This window comes from Ailuropoda melanoleuca, chromosome 3 (genome assembly GCF_002007445.2).
Source record: "Ailuropoda melanoleuca isolate Jingjing chromosome 3, ASM200744v2, whole genome shotgun sequence".
Classification (NCBI taxonomy): Eukaryota; Metazoa; Chordata; class Mammalia; order Carnivora; family Ursidae; genus Ailuropoda; species Ailuropoda melanoleuca.
The window spans coordinates 135,870,083-135,895,231 of record NC_048220.1 but is presented as its reverse complement, the minus strand read 5'-3'; the positions used below and the strand labels follow the sequence as shown (position 1 = coordinate 135,895,231).

The following is a 25,149-nucleotide window of genomic DNA, read 5'->3' as shown; positions in this document are numbered from 1 at the left end:
GCTTGTAATTCTTTCTCCCTCTGCCCCTCCCCCTGCTGGCGCACTCTCTCTAAAATAAATAAATAAATCTTTAAAAAAAAAAAGAGAGAAATACTGGTGTGCCAGGGAGTTCTGTGGTAGCATGTCATGGTGGGGGGAAGAGTCTCTTCTGCTTACTGGCGCATCCAGGGAGCACCATGGGGGTGGCTGGAAGCACCGGCACCAAGCCTCACTGCCTGGGTGCAGAGCCCAGTCCTGGCCTTGAGCCATCTGCTGCCCTTCTGTGTGTCTCCATTCTCCCTCTATGCAATGTGGGTCAGAGTCTCACCCACCCCCCTCATGGGATTTTTCATGAATAGAGACTAAGTTAATACATGCAAAGCACTTAGAACGCCATCTATGTAAAGTAAGCCTCAGTAAATGTTCCTAATTAGAATTGCAGCCACCTCTTGAATATACACAAATCACTATTAGAGAGTTTTGAAGATACTGTTTTTTCTAACAATTTTAATGGAAAAAGTAGACGTGACTGCACATGAAAATCACATTTGACCCCAGCACCTTGTCACACCCAGTGACTAGGAGGAGATCCACAGTCGGCTGGTGCTACAGCACACTGGCCCCTTCAGGTCACCTTACTCTGAATTTAAAAAGTCTGTAATCCTCCGCGGATTGCTTCCTGCCAGCCACTGATACTATTGTGGAGTATTGCAGCTGGCCTGCTCTGTTGCTACGATCCGGACAGGCTGCCTGCTTTACTGTGTTTATATGCATTGCTGTCCCCTTGGCCTGGAGCGTGCTCCTGTCCCCTTCAAAGCCCAGGGCAAATGATCGCTCTCCATTAGGCCTCATCACTCCAATCAGACATGCTCTGGCCTCCTTGCAGATAGCATACGTAAATGTGCTTTTGAAACCATAAAATACTGTGCAGATGTGAGGGGTTATCAGGGTGTGTATATAGTAGTGTTTTATTATTTCTAAATTTATCTGTCCTGATAGACTGTAAAACCCTTGAACCAGGTACAGGGTCATCATTTTCATATCCCCTTTAATGTCTAATTCAGTCGGACTCATAGATAAATGAATGGCCAACTTCAGACACAGCATAGGTGATAGCTCTATTGACTACAGACTTCCCAAGAATCTACAGTGACCATAATTTTAGAAAGGGATATTTGGTGCTCCTATGTCGTCTGCCACCCCCGAGTCTGGCTGTGAAGCTGTGATGGGAAAGAGAAAACAGCACAGTGCTCCTGAGGTGACCAGACAGAGAAGTTGCACCTGGAGATGGGGCCAGCCGCAGTGTGTGCAGAGCTATAATAAAACCCCAAGTGCTAGAAAATTCAATATAGCATTAATGGCTATGCTGGTTTGTGGGTCAGTAAAACACCAGACAATAAATATCAGTGTAGGTAAGTGGTAACTAAGGTGGGTGTGCATCTTCAAGACTGCAGCGTGGGAGAGGTACAGAGTGTCTCTCCGCAGCCCTTGTGTGGCTGTGGTCATACCTGATTTCCATCTCGATGGGAGCTGATACACATAACCTAGAGGTTACTTTGGATAATATTTGGCAAAATGTTATAAAACTGGAACAGGTATTCAGTATTTTATATCAATTATTATCCAGTTCAAGCCTCTTAAAAATTACCATAAAATATACGAAGCTCAAGTTTTCAGAAATAAAAATGACCAATTGTGTTGAAACTTTTTTTTCTCTGTATTCAGCCGTGATATATTATTGCTTTTGTCCTTAAGAAAAATAAGACAAAAATGTTGATTGTCCAAGAGAAGGAAAGGTCACCAGTCCAGGGATGGTCTCATTCTGCCTTGCCTTTTTCACCTGTGTATCTCTCTTGGTTCCTGTCCTAACAAAATGTTTTCCGTGAACATTGTATTTCTTAAGTATACTTGACACTTTCCAATTGCTCATGTCACAACAGACTATTTTTGACTAAAATCAGAAGGCCAAATTGGAAACGGCTCTAATATTTCTCTTCTCATTTCAGCTTTTTTTTAGGAGAGTTGGAGAAGTGCCTTGAAGATCCGGAAAAACTGGGATCCCTTTTTGTTAAACATGTCAGTAGAATAACTTTATTTATATTCTGTTCTGATATTGTCATGTTCAGTGACTGGTTTTTCAGATTAAAGGAGAACTCACTGGTTGTTTATAAAAGTGCTTATGTTAAGAATCAAGCCAAACCGTGCAGTGTCAGCGAATTGGAATTACCCCCCGCTCTTGCACATGACTGATCCGCTCTCCCGCTCACCTAGCCCCAGCTGGCTGGAGGAGCTCAGCGCGGTATAGCGTGGACAGCAGGGGGCCAGAGGCAGCCTTGAAGCAGGAACATTCAGGGATGTCTGTGGGCAAACACATGTTTAGTGAAGACGGTGATGTACCTAAACATGCAGTGTGTTTAACGCAGTAGCCAAATACACGTGTGTGTCTGAAGTAAGTGTTAACATTAGCGGGGTATTTTTAGGAAAAATTTCTGCATTTAAAAAAACTAGTGATAAGAGTTTTTGCATCTTTGCAAATCTCTTTAATGTCTATCTTAATAGAAGACAGATGGATTTTTATATTGGCTTCTACATTCATTCTATTGTGGAATGGTTTTTGGTTAAAATATATGAAAAAAAATCTATCCTCATACAGGTAGAGAGTTGGGAAGGAGCAAGTATTTTAATACTCCTGTCAGGTAATTGTGGGTAGTTTCCTGAGATACCACACCAAAACTCGACCACTTGCTAATATCTGAAAGGTTAGCTGCCACGTAGAATCTGGAAAGCTCTGTGGTGGACTTCTGCCGTACGGTGTCACTGCAAGCGTTGAGGCACCGCACACGTGCAGGCTTCCAGTCACGTGCCAGCCTGTGAAATCATGGGTTGGTCAGTTGGAAAATACTGGTTCACCAGTTTAGGCAGATCTTCCAGATGCTGAGACATTTTGTTACACAGCATCAAAAAGTCAGATTTGTTAATATCACCACCCCTCTCTTTAGACCAGTCTTTAGGTATTGCCAAGTTCACAGTGGCAGATACCATGTTTTCCAAAATTCTAATCTTTAACCTGAAAGCTCAGAGTTTCATTATCAAGAGATATTGCCAGTTTGCCTTGAAACAGCAGACTTTTTTTGTTCACGTTCAAGAAGTTTTCTGTCCGGTACCCAAGTATAAATATAGTTTGTGTCCATCCTTCTTTCAAGTAAAAATGGCGGCCCACAAAGCCCAGAAGTCGACTTAGCCCACAGCTCGGTGTCACAAGTGCTTCTGCTTAAGACAACCATCGTATGCCACAGAAGTGTTATGAGGACATCTCTTTTGTCACAAGCATGTTAAAAAGACATACCCTCCATGGTTGAGTTTTAGTAAAATGGATTTTTATGACTGCATCCAGAACATTCTGAGGTGAAACTGGCAGTCTTCTGCAAATGTGCAAGGGTGAATATTTGCCAAGATGCCAGCTGGTTGTGCACATCATTGAGATGGTAGCACAAAGAAAAGGGCAAATTGTATCTTAATATTAGTCTGAAAATAGTTTTGACCCACTGGATTCCCGGAAAGGCCACAGGGACCCCCAAGGGTGGGCACACCACACTTTGAGGATCCCCGGATTGAGGGATGACTCACTATATACTTTTTCCCCTGCCTTCAGCATCTGAAGTTAAAGAATTAGAGGTACTTTTTCTTCCCTACTAAAGCCAATGAGGCTTCCTAGAGCGCTGGGCCATTTGGAGGGGTGGCAGTAATTCTCTGTTTAATATGAAGAACCGTGTCCTCTTGTTGCCCCTGTTTTTGCCGGGTGAAGTGAGGGGTTTGAAATACCAGGAAAGACTGCCTTTGGAGCCACAAGGCAGAATGCTGACCTAGTCATGCATCTGGAATGTGCTCCCACAGGCCTAAACCACAGTTTTGTTTTAAGAAAATTTCCTTTATGAATGTGATGAAATGTGTATGTGCTCTTATATTCTAATTGAGCTTCTGATTGTTTTAACCCAACTGTTTGCCTTTTTCATTCCTAGGAGAGAAGGTTGCACATGTACATAGTTTATTGTCAAAATAAACCAAAGTCTGAGCACATTGTCTCAGAATACATTGATACCTTTTTTGAGGTAAGACCCAAGAAAGAATTTCTGAATCTTTTGTTACAGTTGATGTCCAAAACCTAAAATATCACATTTCCCAGGAACTAAGCCTTCTTTTCCTGTAAATCAGAGAAATGAGTATGAATTCAGTCTATGATCATGTATCCATTAACCTTCAGAAGACTGAGGTCATTGTTAAAATAAGGGTTTTTTAAAACAGTTTTGAACTTAAGGCTCTTCACAGACTCAGAACAACTCATGATCTAAACTCTCAGCCTAAAAATAAAGCGTGTGTTTATGTGAATAAAAGAAAGCAAGTGAAAGAAGGTCTTTAAACAAGCAAAAAAAGGCTATTTTGAAAACCACCCTGAAAGGTTGGAAGAGGCCATTCTGAGAAATGGGGAGCCCTGGTTGGTGTTTGTGCAGCGAGGCCCTCGCCCCACCCCATGCCTTTCCTGTCCGGTAGTTAGCATTTCTGACAGTTACGGGGACTCAACAATTGTCCTCTGAATGACAGCACTTACTGGATCTTTCTTTTCTCTCTTAAAACCCCAGGACTTAAAGCAGCGTCTGGGCCACAGGTTGCAGCTCACAGATCTGTTAATCAAACCGGTGCAGAGGATTATGAAGTACCAGCTGCTCCTGAAGGTGGGGGTTTGCAGGGGGGCAGGGGTGACTCTAGGGTCAGCAGCTCGTTTGCTGAGAGGATGAGGGAAAGGACCGGTTGGACAGGGCAGGGCAGTCTTTCCTATAAAAATCTAAAGCGGTCTTCTGATTTTTCATTTACTTCAAGTTCTGAATCAAAATGTCACTTGAAGTGAACTTTTTTCTCCCCATCACGGATCTTTGAATGCTCAGGATTTTTCCTCTGCTCTATTGACCTTGCAAGTTTTCTCACCTTCCTGGGGTCCTGGGTGAAAATAAAATTTCAGCCCCTGCCTCTTGCTTTCTGTTGGCTCCGACAGAGCTCAGAAGCCCTTGATTGGTTTAAATTCCTAAGCACAATCAAAGGCAAAGCCATACGGTTTTCCATGACGGAAGTGAGTGTTGAAATATATGGAGAGTCCTTCGGATATAAATCCTCAAAGTCGGGTATCCACAGAGCCGTCTTGGAGTAAAAGAGGAGCCGGCACCTGCTTAGATTTGGTTGACTTTGCTCTGCTGTAGGCTCGAAATCCTCGTAAGGTATCTTTGCATCATGTTACTGGGAGAAAGCAATGAGAACATCCAACGGAGACGCCTAGCCTGGGGCCTAGCATATCAGCAATGAGCAGAAAGGTTAGCTGCTGTTGTGATCGTTGCCCTTATCATGTCCATCTCTCCATGCTCCTTGCAGGATTTCCTCAAGTATTCCAAAAAAGCTAGCCTGGACACGTCAGAATTAGAGGTACTTTCATCCACCACCCCCCACCCCCCTCACCCCTCGCCACGGGCCCACCCTGCGCTCCCCAGGCCCCTCGCTTAATCCCCTTCCTGTCTCCAGTGTCTCCCAGAGCAGCCTGCCCTGGAGGAGCCCATCCCTGGGAGGGGTCTGTCCTCCACCTGGAGGCACTGTCCACACCCTGGGGGGTGGGAAGGAGGGAGCCGGACTCAGGGGTGGAGCTGAGGGTGGGCTCGCCAGCTGTCCCTGGAGGGAGCTGACGGGTGATCTGCTTTCTGTCCCACCTACAGAGAGCCGTGGAAGTCATGTGCATAGTCCCCAAGCGGTGCAACGACATGATGAACGTGGGGCGGCTGCAAGGATTTGACGTAATGCAGCAGCTCTTTAAACTTGCTCCTCTGGCTTCCCTCGTTTTCTTTGATCTTCGGTTATTTATCTCCAAATGTAGAAAGCTGATCCTTTCTGCCTGGTTTTCTGTCTCCTCTCACTGTACTTAAACCTGATTGATATTTTCTTTCAACTTCTTTTGGTGCATTTGATTTGCTTTTTGAGGACCTTCCTCTGCTCAGTGCCCAGCGCCTGATGGTAGAAGCAGGCAGGACTCTGCTTTGTCTCGTGGGCCCTCTGCTGCTGGAGCGGCAGAGCTGCATTCCCTGGCAGGTGGTGGAAAGCAGGGGGCACCTGCCTGTCAACCATCCCTGGGAGCTTGACTTCAGGCTCGCTGTGTTCATTGTTAGTCTGACAAACGTTTCTATGAGTTGCCAGACTATTGATATTACATATTGTCCTATTAGTATCTTAAAGATACTCAGAATTTTTACAAATTCACCTACTGAGTAAGGAAAGGAGCCACGTTTTTGCTTTTCTTGCCTGCTGTTTTACTAGAGAATCAGGGTGTGGAGTTCTGGTGCTGTGGTTCTCAGGAAAGCACACACAGACTCTCTTAGAGGGCTTTTGAAAACACGGGTCCCTGTGCATTTCCAACGGTCCAGCCGGGACGCCAACGCAGCTGGGCCTCAGGGACTGCACCTCGAGAACCTGTTCCAGTGTGAACTACACACTTTCAACCTACTTTTCTTTGATTGTAACCGAGGCCAGAGACTTACACAGAGTTTGGCAAGAATTTTATCTACTTGATTATTCCATTTGGGCCAAAAACTCATTATAACAAAAGAAATTTTTAAGCTCTATAAATTAATAGAAGAAAAACACATTCTGTGGGAACAAGGGAGAAAAAAACCAGCACAAAACAGATATTTTGACTAGGATGAAATGTTCTCTCCTCTTCCTTTGTCCCCCTTTTAGGGTAAAATTGTTGCCCAGGGCAAGCTGCTCTTGCAGGACACATTCTTGGTCACTGACCAAGATTCGGGACTTCTGCCTCGGTGTAAAGAGAGGCGGGTTTTCCTCTTTGAGCAGATCGTCATTTTCAGTGAACCACTTGATAAAAAAAAGGGCTTCTCGATGCCAGGATTCCTGTTCAAGAACAGCATCAAGGTAATGTGTGTGCTGATGTACGTACACATCATGCTGATACAGTGTTTCCTTTTCAGAGATGACATGTCCTGATCCTTTGTTTATTAAACATTTAGAAAATTTCCTAAGATATTTTAGAACTTTTAAAAGTTCCTTCCATCCCTGTACTGTCTGCATTCTGAAGTGGCTGAGGGCTTGCACACATCTCTGTTTGACCATGATGAGAAGACTTTGTCTTGGTTAGTTTTTGTGTACCCCCTTTCCCAGGACTACATACAACGGTAAGAGACATGGATTTGGCATATTGTTGTAAGACCAGAGGAGAAAGCTTTCCCAGTGTCTTATTCTCCTGCACTCGATGTGGACACACTGAACGCTCAGTGCTCGGCATGGGGCTGCGGGGGTAGACCAGAGAGGCGGTCCATGCCCTTGAATAGTTTGTTCTCTGATGGAAGAGAAACACAAGTAAGTAACTGGACAAAATAATTGCAAATGGCCTTGAGTCCTGTAAATGGGACAAACCAAGGACCAGATAGAAAAAAAGCAGAGAAGGGGGCTTGAGGTCCCAGCTGACGGTCTCTGGGAGATGCAGCCTGCCCACCACCCCCCTCCATCCTTGCTCTTCCCACCTCTGCAGCTCTGCAGGCCCTGAGCTTGGAAGGGAGATGTGCTTCCCTGTGTTAGGACCTCCTGCCCTTGGCTGCTAGGCTCCCTGTCAGGGACAGTGACAGGGACCCTCTTAGGCCCTCTGAGCCCTAAGGTCTCAGCACACAGGTGTGACACCACACCCTCCCACTCCCTGCCAGGCTTCTGTTGGTCACCTGCAGCAGCCTTCCTCCTTCCTTTCACTCCAGGCTGGGGGAGGCTCTTTTGTCCAACAGGAGCTAGGGAGGTGCTCAAGCTGGGCTGTGTGAAGCTTCAGGCCTCTCCTATCTCCCACCATCCTCCAGCCCTCCTGCCCAGGCTGTTGGAGGCCCCGGGGTTGTCACTGTGCACCCACCATCCTCTGGACGTCTTACCCATTCTTCCAGAAGTCTCCTGACCGACTTCCCCACTCCACTCCAACAGCTTAGAAATTTTATGTTCTTTCACCTATCTTGCTTCTGTAAAACTATCCCACGTGTGATATCATGTATAACTTCGTAACACGTGTCCTATTAAGAGTCACGGTTTTTAAAATAGTGTCATTTTATTCCTGGGGCAGGGAAGGGAGGGATACACAAACACTGCCTTATCATAAAGGAGTTTGAAATCAAGTAATTCCCAGGCCCATGTTTCTAGTTAATCTTCATGTTATTAGTTAAATTCCTGGTAATCCCCTCATCCCTGAGTTTAAAAAGTCATTGAAAAGCTTCACAATAATGACTTCCAAGGCAGTAAAAATGACAGCTCCACCCAAAACTGGTTGTTTCAACTTTGATGTAGGATCAACTTTACACCTGACCAGTGGGACTAAATGTGCTGTAATTATTTTTATTGTAGTAAAATACACATAAATTCACCATCTTAACCATTTTTCCGTGTGCAACTAGGCGGCATTAAGTACATTGACAGTGTGGTGCAGCCATCACCAGCCATCCACTTCAGAACTCTCCTTACCTTGTAAAACCAAAATCCTGTGCTCTTGAAATGACCATTCCCCATTCCCCATTCCCCCTCCCATCAGCCCCTGATACCCACCATTCCACTCTCTGGCTCTGTGAATATGACCGCTCAAGGTACTCATTTCATCTCCAAGAAGTCATAACAGTATTTGTCTTCTTGGGACTGGCTTACCTCACTGAGCATGACGTTCATCCGTGTTGTGGCCCATCAGTTGTCCTGTCCTTCCTTTTTAAGGCTGAGTAATACTCCATTACTCAGTCCAGAGAGCACATTGTCGTTATCCATCCATCACTCAACGGACACTTGGGTTACTTTCACTTTTTGGCCATTGTGAATAATGCTGTGATCTTTTTAAGGTGAGTTGCCTTTGCCTGGAGGAAAATGTGGAAAATGATCCGTGTAAATTTGCTCTGACATCGAGGACGGGTGGTGTGGTGGAGACCTTCATTTTGCATTCATCCAGTCCAAGCGTCCGGCAAACATGGATCCATGAAATCAACCAAATTTTAGAAAACCAGCGCAATTTTTTAAATGGTAATGTATGTTCTGTTACTGGGTGCGTGTTTTGCCTGAGGTACACATTTCTGTTTCTCTTCTCTCTCCTGTTGCTTCCTGCTCATAATGACGAGCCATATTTCCACAGACTGTGTTTTAGGCTCTGTCCCAATAAGCCCTTGCTGTGTATTACTTCATTCCTTTTCAAAACAACCCCCAGTGGCAAGTACCACTGTTATCCCATTTTACAGATGAGGAAGCTGAGGCACAGGGTGGATCATCAGTAAGTTACTTCAAGTCCCACAAATTTTTCGTGGCAGACTCAGGGTCGCCAGGAGGGCCTCTGGCCCCGGGCACATGTCCCACACGGTCTCTCGCACCACTTGTGCCCTGGAGCCCTGTCCTGGGAAAGGAATGGTTAAGAAAAACCGAAGCAGCAGACAGAAGTGGCCACAGATATTGCGGACATTCTCCAGTGCAGCTTTGAAATTTGCATTCACTTTCATTGCTCATCCAAACCTCCGACCTCCATTAGAAAACAAGACGTATATTTTTCCTCCCCAACTTCCATGACATGAATGATAACAGGGAGCTGCAAAGCACCTTAGGGGCCGCGTCTTCTCCACAAGGAGAGTGACCATACTGACCTTACGTTTTAGATAACTCCTTTGACTCGTTATGTGGGTGACCTAAAACTTCTTGCTTCCCTTTGTGATGCCCGACTTTGACTCCGCTTCTAACTTGGCAATCACTGAAGAGCTCTGAGAATTCAGCCAGAAGCTCGATAAGTCATTTAATGCCTTCTCTTTGTCCTTTTCTCCATGTTCATGTTCTCTGTCTGTGCCCCAGTCCAACAGGATGCTGTCATTTCTTCGTCACCCTAAAACCACCTTCACTGCTCACATGACATTCAAGAACCAGGAACACAGGCATTCAGTGAAAAATCAAGGGCAAGGCATTTTGGGCCAGGTGGTGGTCAGCTGCCCAGGTGTTAAGCAAGACTGTAGTTACATATGTAGTTGGAATTGGATACATGGGGCTAGTGGCGCTCAGGGGACAGTCCCTGGTCTGAAGTGATGCGTTAGATGTCCATTCGTAGCATGCAACCATTGAGAAATCTCTGTCAACTTTTGCCATTTTTAAAATCAAACAAACTGCCTGGCAAACTGGAAGCCGGGATAGGCCATGCTGTGAGACTTGGCTAGACCCCTTGGTTCACATGAAGGACCAACCCCAGAGGACTGAGCACCATTGGGAATGGCGTGGGAGCTCGGGGCATGTGACACCCTTCCCTCTCGCCCCTCATTCCAGTGAGAGGCCATGACGAGGACAGACTTAGTAAAATGTCATTTGTCATTCCTGACACCTCCCAGGCAAGAAGGGGTTCCGCTTAATTGTATTTCTCAAAAGTTTTAACATTTTAAAAATTTGTGTTCATGTTTCCCCGTATCTTATTTGGCATGTTTCCTTTGGTTTCCTGCAGACAATTACGTAACAAACTATATTGCCAAAGTCGAGAGATGGGACAGCTGCACCACCCATGGGGGTCTTTGTGCAGCTCTTTACCTTCCCTTGTCTCTTGTGCCAAATCTGCAAAGCAGAGGTGGTCCCTAACCCTTCCTGAGAGCCTGCAGGGTAACCAAGGGATTCCTCAACTCCCAGCCAGGTTCTTCTTTGCCTGACTGCACTTGGGTTTAAAGAAGACCTTTGTGGCAGCTGGACGAGCCTTCCCACTCCGTGGGAGCCAGCTGCTGTCTGGGATTCTCCCACACGGGCAGTTGGCCTCTTCCACTTGGCAGAAGCTCTGCTTGCTGCTCTCAGGCTGTTAAAGTCGGCCGCACTCTCGTCCTCACGCACTCTACTTCCTCAGCCTTCTCTGCCCCCCAGCCACGCACACAGGCACACCTCCTGTGTAAGCCGTTCATCACCAGGAGAGTAGCATTTAAGACCTTTGCCTTTTCCTTTACTGATGGATGGTGCCAGTCTGCTGCCAACAGGATGGCGGGAGCTTAAAGGCCATGATGGTTAGGAGTCGTGTGGATGAGCCACCACTGACCGGGGCAGGGTTATTCAGGACCAGGCTGGCCTTTTGATTAGATCCTGTGCCTTTCTCCTTTGCCCTTTGAGATTTTTCTTGGTTCCTTGACAGTCTCTCCTCTGTGTCTCCCTTGCTTTACAGCCTTGACATCACCAATCGAGTATCAGAGGAACCACAGCGGGGGCGGCGGCGGGGGCGGCAGTGGGCGGCCTCCCCAGCGCGAGCAGAAGCAGACCCTCCCGGATCCCCCAGCCTGTCAGACACCACTCCCCCGTGCTGGTCTCCTCTGCAACCTCGAGCCAGGCAGAGGCAGACAAGATGTCAGGTATGTCCACTCCCGGCCCTGCACCGCCCCTTCCCGGCAGCAGCCCCGCTCCGGAGGCCGGCCCCGGCCAGCCCGGCAGGCGCGCCCCGGGAGAGCCCGAAGGCCCCGAGCAAGACGCGGAGCACATCCCCAAGATGAAGGTGATTGAGAGCCCCAGGAAGTCCTCGGGGAGTGCCGCAGGCACCAGCCGCGATGGGGACGCCAAGGAGGCGCGGGCCATCCCGGAGGACAGCCGCTCGCGGAGTAGCCTGGCCTCGCTGCCCCTGGGAAAGCCCAGGCCCGGGGCCGTCTCGCCTCTGAACTCTCCTGTGGCCACCGCGTTCCCTTCTCCGATCGGCAAGGAGCCCTTTCCCCCCAGCAGCCCCCTGCAAAAGGGGGGCTCCTTCTGGAGCTCCATTCCCGCCTCCCCCGCCAGCCGGCCGGGCTCCTTCACCTTCCCGGGGGACAGTGACTCCCTCCAGCGGCAGGCGCAGCGCCACGCGGCCCCCGGCAAGGACACGGACCGCATGAGCACGTGCTCCTCGGCCAGCGAGCAGTCCGTGCAGTCCACCCAGAGCAACGGGGTAAGAACGCCCGGCAGCCTACGCCCGCCCGCCCCACTGCCTCTGTCCCGCCAGCTCTTCTAAACCTCCCCGTGGCCGCCGCTCTCCTCCTACTAACTCCTGGCTCTCCGGCCGGCGCCGCCTGCAGTGGTCAGCTCTCCGGGCCGGATCCCGCGGACCTGGCGCCTTCTAACCCCTCCTGCCGCGGGGACAGCGCTGCTCTCATCTCTACTAACTCTCTCCTTGCTTTGTGTGTGTCTCCTTAATCCGGGAAGCCAGATGGTTAACCTTCCGAATGCAGCACCCGTGCGTCTTTCACTGTCTGACCAGCAGAATATCTTGGAACTTCCTTTTTACCCTGCCTTCCTCACACAGTTTTTTTAGAGGGGTCAGTGTCCCTGCTGTTTACCTCCTATTTAAATTGGAATCTGTACACTTTAAGCTTCCTGCTCATCGCTTGGTTGTGCTCTTTTATGCCTTAAATTATCTTTGCAGCATTTTTGACTCATCTGCTGAAAAAAAAAAAAAATCCCTCAAGAAAACTTCCAACAGCAACTCACAGCAAACTAAGCAGACAAAATGGGGGGAAAGGAATCTCTCCAGTGGAAATACTTGCTTCCCCCAAGTTGCACTCTGGAAGAGACTGCCTTAGGGCCTCCGGAGCTCCGGCCCCCACCTGCGGCCGCGAGTGTCCTGCCTTCTGCCCAGCAGGGGGCGCGCTACGGCGCTCCGGGCTTCCTCGCCCTCCTCTTGCCCGTCACCTGTGTTGTGTCCTCAAGCAGAAAGGTTGCTGTGGTGGGTTTCTCCTCCATTTTGTGGCTTCCTCACTATCCTACCCAGCTGTTTTCCTACACGGCAGATGGCCTGACCTTTAACATTTTTCCTAAAGGCATGCGTGAGGGAATAGAACTGTTCTAATGAGTGTATGTTTGATTGCTTTATAAATTTTTAAATACATTTCCCTAAAAGGGTCTGTGTCTCTCTTTATGAAAACAAATCTGGCTTTTGCATGTCTCTCTTCTTTTTTCTGAACTTCTGTTAATGCCTTGTTTGGGTTGACGTGGCCTTCTCTTTTCTTCCTATTTGTTACGTATTTTGTTAAACTCAATCTTTATATTTAATTGAGGGAGAAATTAGGAAATGGGTCTTGGTACATATATTTGCCCTTGACTCTTATTTACAAAAATAAGTGGTCAGGGCAGGCGTCCTCTGCCACGGCTGTGAGCAGTGTCCTCTTTGTGGGTGCCTTACAGCGGCCTGCAGGGTAGCCTGGCCCCCGGTTGGGTCTGAAATGCTAGGAATGCAGGTGAGCAACTTCAGCCAGAGGAAGAGAGGCAATGGTCGCAGGGATGCCATGCCTGCCCACATCTGCTTGAATACTCAGGATGCGGGCGGCCTTACAGCTGAGACCCTTACGAATTGGGCCCCGGAGCAGCTCCTGAGCTCATCCTCACGTGGACACTCCCCTTACGCAGATGAAGAGCGCTCAGAGTCTGTGCTTCAGAACGAGTCTCAACTGCTCCAACGCAGGAGCCCGTGCTGGTCTCCGGGCCATCCCTGAGTGCACACAAATAATGGTCACCACCCGGCTCCCTCCCAGGATGGCCTGAGACAGAGGCACGGTCACATGTGCCGTATGTTCCAGCTTTAGGCAGCAAAAGTTGCCTCCCACTTTTTCTTAGGTGGTAGGTAACCTGGAAAGGGAAATTGCCAGTGTTTTAGATGAGTCAAAGTGCCTTACAGAAATGCCCTTGAAGGCTGGGAAGACCACTAGAGGCCTAAATGGGGATGTGAACACGTCTTCTAGGACTCTTAAGTGTTTTGGTTAAAAAGAACCGTCGCCCTGCCCCATTTCTACCCATTTGGGCCATCTTATCCTCCTGGTGGGTCAGCAATGGCCACCTTCCTCCTTGACTACTTCCACGGAGCTGTCTGCAGACACAGCCAAGCAGCTGTGCCTAACCCATGGCCTGGGTCCTTCTTCCTCCTTGAATGGGCACCTTCTGGAAAGTTCTGAGAGCAGGAGCGGAGTGGATGTGGACCAACCCAGACGGTGACTGTGCCAGAGCCCAAATGTGAACACACAATCTTTCTGTACCTGCCCACCTGGCAGCAATAGAAGTGCAACCCTGCCTTAGTCTGAGGCCAGGTGGCCCGTGCGCATGCCCAAGCCCCCATTCTGTAAGGGGGTGACGGTTGTGCCAGCTGGGAAGGCAGCTTCGAGCACTAAATGAGATGGATTTTAAATGCCTGATGCATAGGGGGTGTTCAGAAAAAACTAATAGCTATTATTGTGGCAAAATTATGAGATGAGCTTGGGATGCTCTATGGCCAAAAGCAGCTCTGCCGCATAAGTTGCTTTCTGTTTGCATTTTCTAGCAAATTTGGCTTTGTGATCTCCAAACTATTGGGTATTGCTACATAAGTCAGAACAAAGTACATGCTAAAAGAATAAAATGGCATAAACGAATATGCACAGGCTGTAGCCCGACGTGGACAGCGTGGGGATCCAAAAGAGGCAACAGCGGAGACAGGACCAGAGCTGGGCGCTCTGCTGTGCTTAATTTAAATACCCACTGCAGGTCAAGAGTCCTAGCCCTGCACCCTGGAATTCTCGGCACACTGGCTTGTTAACAGCAAGCAGCCCATCCGTTCCAGCGTCTCCCGACAGCAGCTCAGTAGCCCAGGGCTGACAGGCATGTGGCAGGGTTGTCTGTGTCTGGGACCTGCCCGGGCACCCGAGAGCCCAGCAGAGGCTAGTGTCATTGGAGTCCGGGGGATCCATGAGCGTCCAGACAACATCGGTGGTGGAAGCCTCTGAGAACACGCTACCAGGAGCAGGGTGCCTGACGCCTTTTCCCATATCCCACCTGTTGCTAGAGGGGATTGAGCAAGCTGTAGCTCAGAATTTGGCGGTGGTGTCAGCTTCCTCCTCCTCCCCTGGAGCAAAAGGGTCACTTGGTAAATGACAGCTGGGGACAAATACTGCCATTTGTGTTTCTTCTGCTCAGCAGCTGACACCACTCAGCTTGTGGCCCTAGGTAGGTGCCCTTAAGAAACGATCTCTGTTTTACTCTTGCAATCTTGCCTCGCTGAGTCATTGAACATGCATTGAGTGTCGGCTATGTGTCCGTCACTGTGGTGGACATTAGAGACACACAGTGAGCAAAGAGACTGGGTCCCACTGGGACTCCAGGGTGAGAGGAAAATAGGCTTTCTTATGCCACGGGCTGTTCCCAGAGCTTGAATCGTGGGGCCAGCGGTGTCTACAGCTGCTTTGCAAAGCTGTGTAATCTATGTGTTCCCCTGGCAACAGCACCTTCGGGACAGTTGAATCATGCAAGTTCAGGGCCACTCACTGAGGGCCACATAAAGGAGGCAGAGTAACTATCCATGACAGCAGAACAGTAGTTGATTTTCTTTTCAGGTATTCCTCATTCTTTTAGAAGGAAAAAGAGGTGAAAATGATCAGGCATGTCAGCAGCTTCTCATGATCCTTGGATATGTGTTCTTGGTGAACAGTTTCTTTGGCAGATTTGGGGCTGCTCCAGGATCTAATGTGTCAGTGAGCTGAAGAGCTACTCTCTGTGGCCTTTTAATTTAATAATACCTTTTTAAATGATCATGACAGTCATGGTGACATAGCTGTGACGTAGATACAGTGCAGCATGGCATCAGCAGAAGGACTGAGCTGTTCTTTGAGGGTGCAGCGAAGATGGGATTAAAACAGTAATCAAGCCCCCAAAAGCGAAGTGTCATCATTGAGGTGATTGAATTTAGATTGTTGCTTGCATTGCCTTCTAGAGAAATCCTGATTTTCGATTATCCAAAAAGAGGCACAAAGTTAGCTAAAGAGAGAGTGGCGGAGGAGGGCAGGTGCCTCCATGTCTGCCTGGTGAGCCCTGCTCCGGGTCGTCACACTGCGGCGCACACTGACAAGCGAGTTCATGACATCAGCTCTCGTTTCAGTTCCCCTCTGCCTTTTTTTCCCGTCTTTCCCACTCCAGAGTGAAAGTAGCAGCAGTAGCAACATCTCCACCATGTTGGTGACACACGATTACACGGCAGTGAAGGAGGATGAGATAAACGTCTATCAAGGAGAGGTCGTTCAAATTCTGGCCAGCAATCAACAGAACATGTTTCTGGTGTTCCGAGCCGCCACTGACCAGTGCCCCGCAGCCGAGGGCTGGATTCCAGGCTTCGTCCTGGGGCATACCAGTGCAGTCATCATGGAGAACCCCGATGGGACTCTCAAGTGAGTGCCCGGCAGGCCAGCCAAGGGGAGAGGGGCCTGAGCGCGAGTGAGGCCTGGAGGCCCAGCGAGAGAGAGCAGCGCCATTGTCAGTGCAAGTTCATCTCTGAGCACAGTGTGGAGCCCCGAAGTGAAGATGGGGTGGCCCTTCATCTCTCAGACTTGTTCTGGCAGGTTCTTTTAATAACCTGCATTTGCAAACACACAGCTTTTTTAAGCCACTAGGTTATTCACAATCATATTCTAGTCTCCAAAGGTCTTGGGTCAAGGGTGAGGACTCCCCAGGGACCTCTAACTCCTTAGCCAGGCTATGCCGAGGGTGAATCCGGGCAGATGCTCATTCTGTGAGCTGCGGGTGAACATCTGTGTGATGCCATTACCACCATGCCTCACGTATACTAGAAAGTTAATTCAGTGAAGAAATGACCGGTTTTGCTGTATTAAACTTTTTTTTTTTTTTTTTTTTTTTAAAGAAAACTGATTCAGGTGCTGGTTTAAAACTCTGCCCTTCCCTGAATCTATTTGGCTCTGGTAGAAATCAGCCCAGTGGTTTCTGGGAGTGGAAGCATTGCAGGACTTGGTGATTTCTGAAGCCTCATAAGGCCTCAGCCCAAACCAGCAGACCCAAAGGCAGTGACAGTGGTCGTGCTCCCCTCCAAGCATGGAGGACCCTTGGCTGGGTTCGCAGCACAGGCTGGCCAGCATCCCAGCACCACCCGACACCTCTGGTCTTGGAGCTTGCAGCCCCCAGAGAAGCCAGGCTTGAGTTCAGGCTAGAGAGCCTCTCCTCCATCGTAATCCCTTTGTCCTGTTTGTCCTTGATATGCAGAAATGTTTTATTCTAGTACGTTGTTCAGGAATTCCATTTTGTACTTTGTTTTATCAAAGAGTATTCTTAGGCCTTGTATTAGGGTTCTGCAGAGAAATAGAACCAATAGGAGAGTGTGTGAGTGAGTGTGTGTGTGTGTCTGTGTGTATTCCAGGGAGGAAGCAGGTAATATAAGGAATTGGCTTATACAGTTACGGAGACTAGGAAGTCCGAATCTGCAGGGTGGGCCAGCAGGCTGGGGACCCATTCTGCCAGTGAATTCCCTCTTGCTCAGGGAAGCCTGTCTTTTTGTTCTACTCAGACATTCAGTTGACTGGAGGGGGACTCCCACCTTGTGGAGGCCGTGTGTTTTACTCTACTGATTAAAATGTTAATCTCATCCAGAAACACCCAGAACAATGTTTGATCACATTTCTGGGCACCCATAGCCCAGTTAAAGTTGATAGGTAAAATTATCCATTACTAGCACTTTTGTATTTTAATCCTCAAAAGTGAAGAGCTCCTTGGTTTCCTCTCTGGTTGTTGAGACTCACAGGGGGGTTTCCCTCCACAAAGCTCACTGGTGCTAGGCAGTCTCAGTCACCCCAAATCCCCTAAGTGGGCTACTTAGCTTTTCTCTAAGGCTTTCAGGAATCACTTGCTGAACTGTAGAAAGATGTAACACTACCAACATGTTATTTTTCCCCCAGGAAGTCAACATCTTGGCACACAGCACTCCGTTTAAGGAAAAAATCTGAGAAAAAAGAAAAAGACGGCAAGCGGGAAGGCAAGTTAGAGAACGGTTATCGGAAGTCGCGGGAGGGGCTCAGCAACAAGGTATCTGTGAAGGTGCGTATGAGGGTCTCCAGGAGCCTGCGTCAGGCCCAGGGGCAGCAGCAGGGCGGGGGGCCGCCCGGGAGGAGTCGCAGGCTTGGCGCGTGGCCTCACTTGCCGCCATCTGCCCCGGACCAGCCGCCTCCCGCTGCCCTGCCCGCAGCTGCGCAGGGACCGCGCTTCCCGCACAGGTGCGCATGCGCGTTCCAGGGCCCCCGGCGCCCGTGCAGCTCACCAGGAGCGCAGTCCGCCGCCCTGGTGAAGCGGAGCCCAGATTCTCCCCAGTACACGGTGTGAAGCAGCTGTGGCGCAGACTGCTCCAGTGCCCGCCTCACACCCCCGGGAAGTGACTGGAGGCCTGAGACACGGGGTCACTGGCTTCGACACGTTCCCGGCGATTGCTTCAGTCAGCTTTATTCCCGTGGTCGGACTGCCTTCATCCTAGCTGGGGGTGGGCGCCTGCAGAGAAAGGAGCTATGCCCTAAAGGGAACGCAAGGGCTCTGGGTCAAGGCACTGGCCACTCTTTAGAAGGAAGGGGCTCAGGGACCAGCCGAACCCGGCCCATTGAATGAGAAAAATGGGCATTTCTGAGTTCAAGAGGCTCTCTTGTGTTTGTGGGTAGGAAGACAAAAATTCACCAAAATTTGTATGACATGAGGCTTTTTGAGTGCATTTAAAGGCAATGAAAATGTGCTTTGAGACCCATGTAAGCCAAGTTGTATTCCTGTTGATCCTTCAATGATCATTGTAGCCAGGGAATAAAAGTAATATACCTCAAAAACAGTTCATGTTTCCAGTTAACATCTATGTGCTTTTTCCCTTTCAGCTTCTCAATCCCAACTACATATATGACGGTGAGTTCTGTTATCTCGTTCTTCTGGTTTTGCAGAGTGTAGGGTCTACAGGGCACATCGTAGAGCACTGGGGCATAACCTGGGCAGTGGGTTTTCTGGGGCATGGGCGGCAATACAGGTCTCATTCTTGTGAAGATTGGTGGGTGTGGGAAGGGAGCCAAGGGTGACAGGTGTCACTGACTCCTTTCTCCTACAGTTCCCCCAGAATTCGTCATTCCCTTGAGTGAGGTCACGTGTGAGACAGGGGAGACCGTTGTTCTTAGATGTCGAGTTTGTGGCCGCCCTAAGGCCTCGATCACCTGGAAGGGCCCTGAACACAACACCTTGAACAACGGCGGTCACTACAGCATCTCCTACAGGTGAGGGTGGGTCTTGCTGGCAGTGAGCGTGACCTCCATCCACTGTGACAGACACACTTAGTCCCCTCGGTTACCCTCGGCACCCTGACACCACCCACAAGGAAGCATTTCATACCAGGGTGTGCAATAAAAATTAAAATTCCACTTGAAATTCCTTTTCAGTACTTCCTCTGTCATTTTCTGTGACCCCAAAAGCGAGGGGGTAGGGGTGGTCGCTGCGGGAGCTGCACCTTTGTGACCCACAGTGTGTTGTCATCTGTGCGGCAGTGACTTGGGAGAGGCCACTCTGAAGATCGTCGGCGTGACCACAGAAGATGACGGCATCTACACGTGCATCGCTGTGAACGACATGGGTTCAGCCTCGTCGTCAGCCAGTCTGAGGGTGCTGGGTAAGTGGCACCCCTGAGCTGGGGCACACATGTTCCAGGACGCTCAGGTCCGCGGACTGCACTCCCACACATACACACTCAGCAGGGTCTGAAATATTTGGCAATAAGTCACTTGTGGGAGAGCTGCAAGCGACAGACCACAGGGCCTAGGGTGTCCCGGGAAGGTGCACGGTGCAGACCACTGACTGCAGCCCCTGCGCGGTCAAGCAGCTCGTGCCGGCCCCTGGGTTGGAACACGGTACATCTGTCCCCGTAGTGCTCAAAACACATTCTCACATCTGACTTCTCTTTACTCAATTGCTCAGTTGACACTTAGGCTCTGAGAGAATCTGCTCTAACTTGGTCTCGCATAGGCTGTGGGAGGAGAGGAAGGAGTGGGGTTGAAGCCTGTGCAGGCTCTGTGCCTCGCTGAGACCCTCAGCGTCTCTCCTATAAGTGCAGCGCAACATGGTGGGGCGCTCATTGCTCTGGTCTGAAGCACTTGCTCTCTCCATGGCCCAGCAAGGCCTTGTTCTCTCTCCTTGGCCAGACTGTGAGCTCCTAGGGGCAGAACCCGCATCTTAGGCCCTTTCATATCCCCTCTGGTTGCGCTGATCTGTATAGACACTCGGTAGGCAACACATACCAGTTGGTTTACAGCTCCTGCTTCCCGGAAGGCCAGCTGTGCAGTACAGGGGCTGCTGATGTTTTCCATGCATCTTGCAGCTGCCCCGGCTCTAGGAGACTGTTTCCAAGAGCATAAATAAGAATCTGAACTAAAAGGTGCATCGAGTCCAGGAGCGCCCTGTGTGTGGACAATGAACAGAATTGTCTTAGCATTTTTATCCCATGTATCTGCATCCCAGATATTTTATCCTCATTAAACAAGAGAAAGGAAATGATCTGATTCTTGGATCCTGACACAAGGAAGAAAGAGAATCTTGAATTTAAAAGTGAAGAATCACCAGTGTTCTAAGTTGTAAAAGATGTCACAGAGACTATGCAGGTAGGGATTTTTGCTTTGTAATGAATGAGCGGAAGCTAAAGGAGCTTAGGAGATAGAAGACTCCACCTTGGAGATGTGAGTGGGGAAATAATGGGGAAGGAGGTGTGTGTTTATTTCTATCACATGAATCCATCTCTTTTCATCCTAAGTCCCAACCTGCAGGGTGTATTTTACACTTCCAGCGCATCTTCAGTCCGATGAGCCACAGTTCAGATGCTCAGTAGTCACGTGTGGCGCCATATTGGATGGCGCAGGCCTATAGACTTCTTCCCTGAGAAGCGCCGCATAAACCAAGCTCAGGGGAGATGTTCTTCTTGCAGGTGCAGGGAGTGATGGGATCATGGTGACCTGGAAGGACAACTTTGACTCCTTCTACAGTGAAGTGGCTGAACTTGGCAGGTATGTTACAAAACCCAGAGCCCCTGCCAAGAGAGCAGAGTGTATGATAGAACTCTCCATAGGAGTAGACTGATAAAATTAAGTGGTGTATTTTGCCACCATTTGGAAGTTATGCAAATTATATTTGAAATATAATCTGTAATTGCCTTTTGATAGTAAACATTGAGGGAATAAAGAGGATGTTTTCAGCTTGGGTTCAAAGAGAGGATTAAGGCCTGATACCGTAAGCCGTCCACTGATGCCATGACTTGACTCCTGTGCCATGCATCTGGGACCATACGAGCTCTGTCCTGTCCGTGTGAGGAGTCAGAGAAGAGTCGCTCAGACCCTTCTTTGTGGGACTTAATTCTCCTGTGGAGTCCCAGTAGAGAAAGGCTGAACGTGTTCTTCAGATTGGAAGTGTCGATTGGAGTGGCAGGGTCCTCCTGCCCAAACAGAGAGAGAAGCCGGTTCTCTCCAGAAGGGCAGCGAGGTCTGGGGCAGTGGCTCAGCAGTGCCCTCAGGCCCCCAGGCAGGCTCCTTCTGACTTGGCTCTGCTCCCTGTCCACACAGCACTCCTCCACATCTGGGGTCAGGACCCACGTGGCAAGAAGGAGGTCAAACGCACAACACCTGAGCTTGTCCCTTTTAAAAAGCTTTCCAAGAAACTCCCCCAGCAGCAGCCTCTTGCAGTCCAGTGGCCATACTGGGCCGTGTGGCTCCAGGTACCTGGTCACACACTGGTATGTGTCAGGCTGACGTATCCTCACTTAGCCCTTGCTGCATGAGACACACCACTAGCTATCGCTTCTGACAACGTGTGAATGATCAGGCAGGTCTTCTGCTGGTATCTCCTGGGCTCAGCTGGCTGGGACGCTGGGCCTCTCTCCACATAGACTTCCACCCTGGGTTTCCTCACATGATGGCAGAGCATTTCAAGACAGCAAAAGAAGCAGCTGTGAGGCCCCTTAAGGCCCAGCCTCAGAAATCCACAACCACGTTTTCCCTGCATCGTGTGGGTCAGGAACCCCACCAGCCAGGCCGGATTCACGGCCAGAGAAATAGACCGCCCTCTCTGTGGGAGGAGTAGCAAGGTGGTGTGTCCATTTCAGCCCACCACGGATTGATCTCTATTCCTCACGGTCCCTGGTGCTCCCCAGGTCTCATCCCATCATATGGTAGCAGGCTCACACTTGAGGTCCAAGACTCTCTTATCCAGGACAGGTCAAGGTGCCGCTGAGGCTGCTTGGGTGCGGTTCACTGGGTATAGCTTCAGAGGCCGTGGGCTACCTACCGATGGGTGACCAGCCCCACACACGCATCCCAAGGTGGTCAGCCGCAGGCACAGTGATGGCAGTAGACACCCCTTTCCAAAAGGAGGGGGCGTAGGGTGACTGGAGCCACTGGGTACAGCTCAAGCTTCTTGCCGTGGTAAGGAAGTTTCCCCATGAAAGCAAAGGTGGAGGCTGCCTGGTAAGTCCCACGGTGTCCCCTCTGCCACATTCAGAGGTCAGGAGGTCATGGAGCCTGCCCCTAGAAGGGAGAAGAGCTATCACATGGCGGAGGGGCTCGGAGATTGGCAGGCTTCCCCAGGTCATCGTGGGCCACCGCTCCTCCACGAGTGAGCCCGGGAGAGCGGGGCCTGCGGACAGGCCTCCAGGCCATTTAGGTTAACAGAGTCTTTTCTCTGCGACATACTCAGAGTCCTCTGAAAACGATCTTCTCGACCTGTTCTCCAGGGGCAGATTCTCTGTCGTTAAGAAATGCGATCAGAAAGGAACCAAACGAGCAGTGGCCACTAAGTTTGTGAACAAGAAGTTGATGAAGCGTGACCAGGTCACCCATGAGCTTGGAATCCTGCAGAACCTCCAGCACCCGCTGCTTGTTGGCCTCCTTGACACCTTCGAGACCCCCGCCAGCTACGTCCTGGTGTTAGAAATGTGCGTACGCACCCACTGCCTTCCCCAGTTTGTAAGCCTCAGCCTCAACTCTAAGTGATTTTACTGTTGTTTGTTCTCTAAGAAGGACAAAAATCAGGATTTCAGGATCCAAAGAACTTGGAATATGTGTGTGTATCTGTGTGTGTGTGTGTGTGTGTGTGTGTGCGTGCGTGTATGCCTACTGTCAGAGACCACGGTTCTAGAGCTTTCCAGTAATGGTAGAAGTATAGTCTTGAGCACATGCTGTCCAAATGAGGGGGCAACAGGCCTAGCATCCAGACACCTCCACCCGGGTTCCCTCTGTGTCTCAGCCAACCTGGAGGGGCCACCTGGTTCCCAGGATCCCCAAGGGGCCAGGCCTCTGAAGACTCCTGCCCCTGCTAGTGGCACCACACGGCTGCCGGGGCCCGGGGAGCCTCGCGGGTGCTCAGAGTGGGCTCCCTCAGATCTTGCTCGTGCCCGGTGCTTCAGGCCTGCAGTCCTGCCCCAGAGCTCCGGCCCACCGCGGGCTGGTCAAAATGGAGAGTGAGATGCGCTCTCCTAGAGACCGTCCTTGGGAAAGGGGGTGGGCCTCCGGCCAGCACAGCCCACCCACCCCCAGTCACGTGGTGCTCAGTGAGCCCTGTGTGCCACCCCAGTAAATGACACAGTTGTCCAAGGAGAGAGGGTGAAAGCTATGACCCAAGAGCAGTGGTCCTCAGTTGGGGACAGTGTTGCCCCCCCGCAGGGGACATTTGGCCATGTCTGGAGACTCTTTTGGTCGTCACCACTTGGGTTGGGGGTGCCACTGGCATCTAGATGGTGAAGGCCAGGGACGCTGCTCAGGACCCTTCAGAACCTGGACGGCCCCACAGCAGAGAAGCATCTATCCCCCAGCGTTAGCAGAACCAGGGTTGGGAAACCCATCCTAGAATATTCTGGTCTCTATGAAATATCTTGGCCTTTAGCTGTGTTTATATTCTGTTCTGTTCTGGCTGGAGATGCTGGGTGTCTAACAGCTACTGTTCATCTGGGGATTTTTTAACAAGAACTATCCTAAAGTCCTCGTCAAAAATTGACAGGACTTCGATTTCTGCCTGAAAATTTAAGTGTGTTCAGCTCTCATTTTTTTTTTAGTTGAAAACTAAATAGTTTGGTCTCACCATACTGTTAATAGGATTTATTTTTGTAACAAATTACTACCAAATTCTCCTCAGTTACTCCTTGTTACCAGGCAAGTGGCTGGTTTTCCTCTAAGTTTCTGTTTTGCAGACAAGAGCAGGGCATGTAGCCAGGTCTTGAGGTGGGGCCAGACCACCTCATCACAGTGCTGGCCTTCACTGGCGAGCTGTATCACCTTGGGAAGGTTGGCATGAGGATTTAGTGAATTGACAGTAAGCATTTAGTCCCTGGCCCATGGCCAGTGCTGTATCAGTGGTTTTTAGGTATCAAAGTAATTCACAGTAGGAAGCCTTTTGAGTCCAGCATGAAACCAGAGACTCATCCCAGCTCGCACTTCAGGGAAATGGGAAGTCTGGGGTCATTTTGCGCGCAGGCACAGTTTCAGATTACAGATTGCAGAGCTGGGGCAGTGAGCTGAGGGAAGGGCAGTCCTGCATCCCAGGTCACGAGTGATCAGGAGATGGAGAGCAGGGGCAGCACGTGTTACTTGTAAGGTGGCTGGGGCAGAGGTCACTAACGGGTCAGGGCTCACCTGTGAGTGGTTATTTTCGGGAAAAGCAGAGCGGAGGCTTGTGTAAATGGCCAGATTCTGGGGGGAGTGGCCTGTCGTGCCGCGGGATGCCCAGGCGGCAGCTCCCGATGGCTGTCTTCTCCACACCTTGAGGTCTGCCTCTTATATTATCTCATGTGGCCTTCCCGTTGCCCATCTTACAGATGACAAAACCAAGGCTTGGGGAGGCGTAGCACTTCACTCCATCCTACAGCAGACGCCTGCAGAGCACCCGTAGCGCGAGCCCGCTGGGCGGGAGCGCGTGTTCCTCTCCCCATCCCCGCACCCTTGTTCCCCACTCGCATCCATAACGAGGTTGAAAAGAAAGTACCCTCTTGATAGAGTCGTGCGCGTAGGTGGAGGTGTGCTCCTGAAACGCCGGGCTGGTAGGACACCCACAGTGGGCACAGACAAGCTGTTGGTTTCCTCTGAAGTGACCCAGCACCGTGACGAGTGTTACACACGTTCCTGCCTCCACAGGGCTGACCAGGGGCGTCTCCTGGACTGTGTGGTGCGCTGGGGAAACCTCACCGAAGGGAAGATCAGAACGTATCTGGGGGAGGTTCTGGAAGCCGTCCGATACCTTCACAACTGCAGGATAGCACACCTGGACCTAAAGGTTAGTGGGGCTCCTGGGGCCACGGCCAGCATGTCTGACCGCGGCCCAGCCACCTGGCCTGCGGGGGCCGCCTCCCAACGTGTCCACTGCAGCCAG

At 50.1% G+C, this 25,149-nt stretch overlaps 1 protein-coding gene across 1 annotated transcript in view; it reads left to right on the top strand.

Annotated features, from left to right (window-relative positions):
• TRIO (trio Rho guanine nucleotide exchange factor) overlaps positions 1-25,149 on the top strand; it is a 347,159-nt gene that overhangs the window by 320,681 nt on the left and 1,329 nt on the right. The window contains 17 exon segments of the mRNA XM_034657080.1: positions 1,986-2,055; positions 3,999-4,088; positions 4,617-4,709; positions 5,398-5,448; positions 5,733-5,810; positions 6,748-6,939; positions 8,880-9,057; positions 11,198-11,261; positions 11,263-11,944; positions 15,931-16,178; positions 17,694-17,832; positions 18,645-18,672; positions 18,869-19,031; positions 19,299-19,420; positions 20,726-20,804; positions 22,523-22,723; positions 24,915-25,053. Coding sequence (XP_034512971.1) covers positions 1,986-2,055; positions 3,999-4,088; positions 4,617-4,709; positions 5,398-5,448; positions 5,733-5,810; positions 6,748-6,939; positions 8,880-9,057; positions 11,198-11,261; positions 11,263-11,944; positions 15,931-16,178; positions 17,694-17,832; positions 18,645-18,672; positions 18,869-19,031; positions 19,299-19,420; positions 20,726-20,804; positions 22,523-22,723; positions 24,915-25,053 — 2,617 coding nt within the window.